At 42.3% G+C, this 7,126-nt stretch overlaps 1 protein-coding gene across 1 annotated transcript in view; it reads right to left on the reverse strand.

Moving 5' to 3' along the window:
• LOC128305707 (small conductance calcium-activated potassium channel protein) overlaps window positions 1-5,889 on the reverse strand; it is a 99,497-nt gene extending 93,608 nt beyond the window's left edge. Inside the window, exons 1-3 of the mRNA XM_053043291.1 lie at window positions 4,987-5,889; window positions 3,573-3,602; window positions 2,345-2,422 (exon numbers count right to left, since the gene is read on the reverse strand). Of these exons, the coding sequence (XP_052899251.1) occupies window positions 2,345-2,422; window positions 3,573-3,602; window positions 4,987-5,889 (1,011 nt within the window). The remainder of the gene's footprint in view (window positions 1-2,344; window positions 2,423-3,572; window positions 3,603-4,986) is intronic.
• Between the last annotated feature and the right edge of the window lie 1,237 nt (window positions 5,890-7,126).

Here is a 7,126-nt window from a genome sequence, read left to right on the forward strand (position 1 = left end):
GTAAGAGCATTTAATCTGCATAACAGTTTTTTTAGCTGCATTCGCAAAGTCTCCTTTCCATTACAAATGCATTTTCACACAACCGATTTATGCATGAATTCTCATTGAGCATTTCATCCGCTGGTGATGGGCGTGTGTGGTTTTATGGAAGAGACGAATAGATGCGACGCAGAAACGTAGAAGCGAAATTGAATTCGACACCGTGTGTCAGAGATTCAGCTTCTCGGCTTTTGTGCCGTAACCCACACCCTTAACAGACCCTTTACGAGGCTGAACTCTCCGTGTTTCAATCTAAAATTCATAAGCTCCACTGTACACCGCATCGGTAAAAAGTTCTAAATCCTTTCACTTCTTTCTTTATTTATGAGCTTGGGTTTAAAATGGACGACGTTGTCGTCGTCGTGCTGTAGCATGGTGGAGATTTACTAAGCGCGCATAGGGTTATATCTATACCGCATTTTCACCTTGACCGCTACGTTTGGAACCATTTTAATCCACGCCTCGAAAACTGATGAACCATATTTTTGCACTGTGCTGTTAGTTTCTTCTTTCTTTTCGAAACCTTCTACAACAAGTCCAGCAAAAGCATCAATTAATGAGACGTCAGAGTGGTGGAGATAGCCCGAAGCCACTGTTTCTTCTGCACCGGAAGCTAGGAGTAAAAGTCAGCGCTCATAGCGTTCGCTGCAAATTAGTCACGATCACAAAGTTTGTCGTTCGCTGTTTGCTGTCTGCTGCTGATGCTGGCGCTATCTTGCGCTACTTAAAAAAGGTGTTTGAGACGTGTACAAGAACGAAACCGCGTATCGATGCGCTTCGATACATCCGCCAATCGTGGTGTGACGGTGTATCGATATAGTGCAATGGGTCAGCGGAGGATACTATTTCTTCGTCGCGTTTCGTGGATTGATGAAGAACCTTGCCGGTCGTGGAAAGATAATAAAAGAGCTGAAAATTGCATCAGTAGATTAATTTTGAACTTTGTTTCGATTTTTTTTTTATCCGTTGGCTCCAAGCGATAGTTGTGAAACAAAGTTTTTTAATCAAATTCACCAAACTTGATCAGAGTGTAGGTTGCTGTGACTGACGCTGAAGGTCAACATGTTTCACAGCGTCGTTTAACCGAAGCTCTCAGAGGGGAAATAATTATAGTTCGATTTTGAATTTCAACAGTTCGACCCGTATTGAGTTTAGAGTTGCGAAATCAATGTATAAACATCTAAATCAAGCGTGTAAGCTTTTTAGATTATAGCTTACATGTAGTCATGTATATAACAGCACAATATATATTTAAATAAATTGGTAACATATAAACTGTAATAGATTTCAACCTTTGTTAAAGAACAGCACGAAGGGTTCCTTCAACATTTTCAAATACATTGGAAAATAATTGCACCATGTAAATTCGGCTAATTTTAATTCAAGTAAATGGTAATCGTGTCGTAAATTATATGATATTAGTTTTGTAATATTTGTAGATTAAATTAATTATAAGGTATAAAGGAGTAGTATAAAGGAAATCGAATTGATGAGTTTCATGACTTATTTAGTTTCTGTACTAAAATATGGTATCTAATTGTTTTTTTTTTTATAAGCGGAAGAAGGGTCGGACCGTATTTCTAGCATCAAATTGTTATTGTTTATAGATTGAAAAAATTAATATAACGTTACTTTTGCGAAGAAGGTGCCACAAGCATGCTTTTTCGAGTATTTATATGGCTTCAGCTGAAATGACTACGTACAATACACTACAACGGCTTGCGTGAACAGCAAACTTAATAAATCTAACATAATTACATAAGCTTGCAGTGGGTATCTTTGCGGCACTGACATGCTTGTCTTTTAGAGATATTGCTATACACTACTCCAGAAGGTGCAATGCGTATTACAAATTAATCTGACCGTGCCATAAGAGGATAACGAAACTTAAAAAAATATGCATATTTTCTATAATCCTAAAAGTTGGCTGCGACCATAGTTGGTCTTATTCAGTGTTGTACTGGATTATGGCTTTGCGATATCTACCGATTATTGAAATGAAAATAATAACAATATACGCTACTAGTTGAACATTTAAACTAACTAGCAGCTAAGCTACCGAAGGATCAAAGGTAAGCGATCTGATGGATACCGCGAGCTAGCACTAGCATCGGTATCCGTCAAGAAATCATTCACTACCAATCTAATGACGTGCCATACTCTATGAATTTGTCACTATCAACCTACAAACGAGATACTTGGTCAAAAGATGCACATAAATAGAGCTGAGGCTGGGATCGCCTGGTGGCTATCTTAATGGGGGAAAGTTCAAGCAAGCTCTAAGGTAAAAATAAACCAACTATACCGTTCTAGCGTAAGTCATCTCGTTCGTGGCCTCCGTGAAGGCACGCCTCAAGCGGGAACGCCGGCTTTGCGACAGAGTCTGTGGGCAGAGTAGCACACCCTTTCGAAGTTTCGGGTTGCAGTGTTGGTGTGAAGTTGTGCGAAGTTATATGCAGTTCGTTTTAAAACAGGAATTCGATCGTGAGTGTCACCGAGTTAGCAGGGCAGTCGTCCATCGCGACGAATCAGGCAAGGTAGAGAAGCGACAACAGTAGTACGTTAATCCGCGTGTAGTTGGTCAGTAGCATATAAATATTGCGTTTGAAAACCCGGTTACGAATTCGCACAGTTTAGCGTTTGAAAGATGTTGATTTGTTACAAGCACAAGCATAGTCGTAGACGATGGTACGGTTTAAAGGACAGGTAGCAAGATTGAAAGAGAGAGAGAGAGAGAGAGAGAGAGAGAGAGAGAGAGAGAGAAACAGAGAAAAAAGAAAAAAAATGGAAAAAAGAAAGGAAATATTGGTGGAGATGTCCTTTTACGAACGTTTTCTAATTTATCTGTTCTAATTACAAAGTGTTTGCTAGATGACATTGTCTATGCATCTAATGAAAAAATGCTAAATAAAACACAATAGCACTCCTGTTCAGATCATTCATGTCATGATATTCATCACACATCCATAAGCATGATCAACCTTTTTTAATTTGGCTTCTATTTGCAATTACTTACCATTGAAAGAACATTCATTGCACTCAAATAAATAAAATAGAGCAGCAATACGCACTAGATTCCATTAAATTAAAAAAAAACAACAAACAAACACTTAAAGTCTACTCAGAAATAAAGAATCTAATGAAGCTAATTGTTGAGCACATGAAATACACAACTAGGTTGTGAAAGACTGGTTTTGCTCAGTTTAGCTTAAATCCTAACGAGCAGCACATTTTATATACAACGCCCGTTATATCTCAACAATTGTCACTCAAGCAAAGGGCAAATTGAAAAGAAAACACAAACATAAATGTAAAACAAATATTTTCAAAATCGTAATGTTGGTGCTTATTGGTTTAGTTCACTCTCGTACACGCGTACACTGCTACAGAACACGCGTGTACCCTCTGTCAGCGGTGCATTTTAGAACGATCGTTGGCAAATCAACATCGTCCGATCATAGGCGGGTGCACCATAATATTAGCGTGGTGAGAAAGTACTAAAATTTTGAAAGCATGGCACGAAATGCACACACCTGATCCTTTTCGCGCTTACGAGCAACCAGCTAGTGACAGTTGTACCAGAAGTAGTAGTTGTAGAGTGGCAGTAGAAGTAGTAGTATTAGTAGTAGTGGTAGAAGTAGTAGTGGAAGTAGTAGTAGAAGAGTTCGATTTGATTGATACCGATGGAGGCGATGATATAAATGATGGATGAATGTTTGAAGAGATAAAGAAAAAGAATGTTGGTATTGGTAGTTTTAAAAGGAACATAAGACTGCCATGTTATCTTATGGTACGGTGCATGGCAGAGGTAAATATCAGTCGATTGACGAATCACCTACAAAACAACAAAAAACACACTATTGTTCAACAATAACTTATTCTCTTCGGTGTGGAGTTGTGTTCGATTTAATTGATCACACCAGTTGTCTAATGCGTTCGACCAAATCGACCAGATGGAATAAAATTTAGAAACAAAGCATCGACGAAAATGCGATAAATTAACTATATCGCTCATCCCTACTCCGAGTGGATAATTTAAATTTAGAAAGCAAAAAACAAACAACAATGTAAAAACATTTTCCGAGATGTGGAAACAATTCGACCGTTAGATGGTACAACAACACCAGAAACGAGCTAATCAACTCGTTACCAACGTTCTCAAAGTGAAAACAAATCGAACCTGCGCGGTCATCCCGTCCGTCACATGAAGTGATTTGGGATAACGAGCAAAAACATGTCATCGAATTAAAGGCAGACGGAGAAACAGGGAAATCAAATATAAACAGCACAAACTCTTAGCCACATGTTCACACTGGCACACACTGGATCGATACTGAGCTTCGATTTGCAAGTCTCGCACAACGGATATGGGGTGTATGTGAGCGCTGAGGCAGTTATAACAAAAAAAAAAAACTATGACCCGACATGGCCCGACCATCAATCATTATGCTACGAGTGCGTATTCCATTGTTACGGTCGTACGGTGCGCTTGGGAGCAAATTGGCGTCCTTGAATTATGGTATGTCACTCTATTTGCCACTCGCCAACGCGTGGCAACGATTTGCATCGATAGAATGATTAAAACATGATATTCCCTTTTTTCACTGCTGCCTTCAATGTTTTGCAACAATTCGAACCGGTCGAGATACATCCCATGCCGTAGCGTATAAGTAAAAATATGCTGTTGAGTATATGCTACCCGCCGATTCCTTCGCTGACGATGGGAAAATTAGCCCATCGGCAGTGGCATCGTCCGTTGTTTGGTGTGTGGCGGGTAGAACGTTTCTATTTCTGTATTATGGGGTCGTTTATTTTTGAGCAATCGTACACGTGCTCGGTCGTGTTTTGGTCGCGCTTCTTACACATTCGGCTTCGTTTGGCCGCCATTGCTTCGGCGGACAAAAAGTGAGATCGTCGGCGTGCAACTTGCATGCAAGCAAAGCTTACCTGTTTGAACTGCCGCATGCCGCCGTTGATGCGCATGGAGTCGGCCGCTATGCCGGCGATACCATCGCCGGGTTCGCGAAGCTGCCGCAACGATGAGCTTGGCATGGAGCAGGCATGCGCACACTGGTTCGCACAGCAGGACAGGGTGCTTGCTTCGGGCTGCGAGCTTTGACGGATGATGCGTGAACCAGACGTCGGCGAGGAGGTGATGAGCACGGGCGGGATGGTCGAGTGCTGCACGGTGAGGCGGCTGTGCAATGCGCTCCGGACGCTTTCCTTCGAAACGGAGCGTGTGAGCTTTAGCGAAGACATCGGCGTAGTTGAGGCACGTCTATCACAGTTACGACAGGCGCGACATCTGTTATACGGGATCAGCTGGTAGCCGCCGGTACCGGAACCGGTTGAGGCGGCACGGTCCGATGCGGCGATGCGACCACCGCTTCCGCCATCGCTGTGACAGGAAGCGGATACAGCGATGGCCGGCGCTTCCAGCCGACAATGCAGCTCGATATCCGGTACCGAACGAGCATTGTGTTGGTCGTCCTCGCCCGTTGCACTCTCCTCCGAACCGCCCAGTCCCGTAGCGGACAGTTGCGGGCTGGCCAGGTAGGTTGAGGTGCGATCTTGACGGATGAGAATCGGTTTGTTGCCGGTGCCGGTGGTCAGTGCGGTTTGGTTGACGCCGCCGCTTGGACCCGCGATTGCACTGGTCGCCATCGTTGGCCCGTTGAACGAGGAGTGGGACGCCATTTTGGGCTTGTTGATGGTGGATATGATGCTGGAGCCGGAAGTAGTGGTCGTGCTGCTACTGTTGGTGCCGGCCATCACCAACAGTGAGGCGGTTTCGTCTGAGCTACCGTAGCCCGAGTTTGTCGCCGGATCGGTATCATTCTGTAGGGACATCTTTTCCTTATCGCTAATTCCTTAACGCTATTCGTTGCCTACGGTTGTGGTCCACTGGGTGATGATTTTTGTGCGGTTGGGTTGTTTATTTATGTTGAATCCTTTATGTTACGTATTGGTCTGCAAACGAAATACGAGATTGAAAGGTATATATGTTGGTTAATGTGATTTCAGACCATTTTGAACGTAGGCAAAACACTACCAGCTGGTACTTATTAAAGATGCAAAAGATTGAAGAAAAAAAATCAATTAACTTAATTAACTTAACTCCAAAGCGACGCTACGTGGGCGCTTTAACGAAACAAGTGCCTTTCATGATGTTTTTTTTTTTTGAGGAAATCTCCCGTGAGTTTTGAAAAGCAACCGTATAGCACTATGACATCGCAAAGCACTATACCACTAATGGGTGATGTATATGTGTTCTGGTAAACTCCGCAATGTCTGCAGAGTAGTTTTCTGACGAAAAGGGCTTTGCATGAATTTGGATAATTTATGAGTCCAAAGGGTCAGGTGATAAATGCTACTTTGCGAAAAGCTAAAGCCAAAAAAAAAACCGTACTTGAAGCCAACTGTGATACCTTCATTTAAAGTGTCATGAAGAATGAAATTTTATTGCAGTCATAAAATCTAGTTAAAAAAGTGGATTTTTCTATAACATGATTTAACATGAACAACTAGTCCATTAAATTGAAACAAATACCATGGTGTATTCAGGGCTCGCAAAAGCCTACTTTCTTTTGTAAAAATTGCCACCATTGTTTGCGGTTTCGCTAGAACGCATTCCATTGTGCTGAAAGGGCAAGATTAAATTACAGTCCCGTAAACGACACGAAAATTAGGGAGTTGTGTTTCAAAAGTAATGAAGCGGATAGTTGAAACACGAAGAAAGCACACAACCGTACAATGCCACTAAGAGACAAAACAGCAACAAAACATGGTAAGTGAAACAACCACCAACCGACAACGTGGTTGCCATCCTTTCCAAAACAAGAATGATATGATTACGTGCAAAAGCTTTCCACTGCCGGTATCGATTTTCGAGCTCGTTTCCCATGCCAGTGGCGGGAGCTCGATCCCCTTTGGGACTCCATATCCATGGTTTACCCTTTCGCGCCTGCATCAACCCCAATTGCCAAACGACCCCGCTTTGAGTGTGGTTTTTTGGTAGAAAGTTTCCAATTGTCTAATTGGAAGCATGCTGCTTTTTCCCCCAATGTATTGAATGGAAGTAATTACG

The sequence above is a fragment of the Anopheles moucheti genome, chromosome 2 (assembly GCF_943734755.1).
Source record: "Anopheles moucheti chromosome 2, idAnoMoucSN_F20_07, whole genome shotgun sequence".
NCBI lineage: Eukaryota > Metazoa > Arthropoda > Insecta > Diptera > Culicidae > Anopheles > Anopheles moucheti.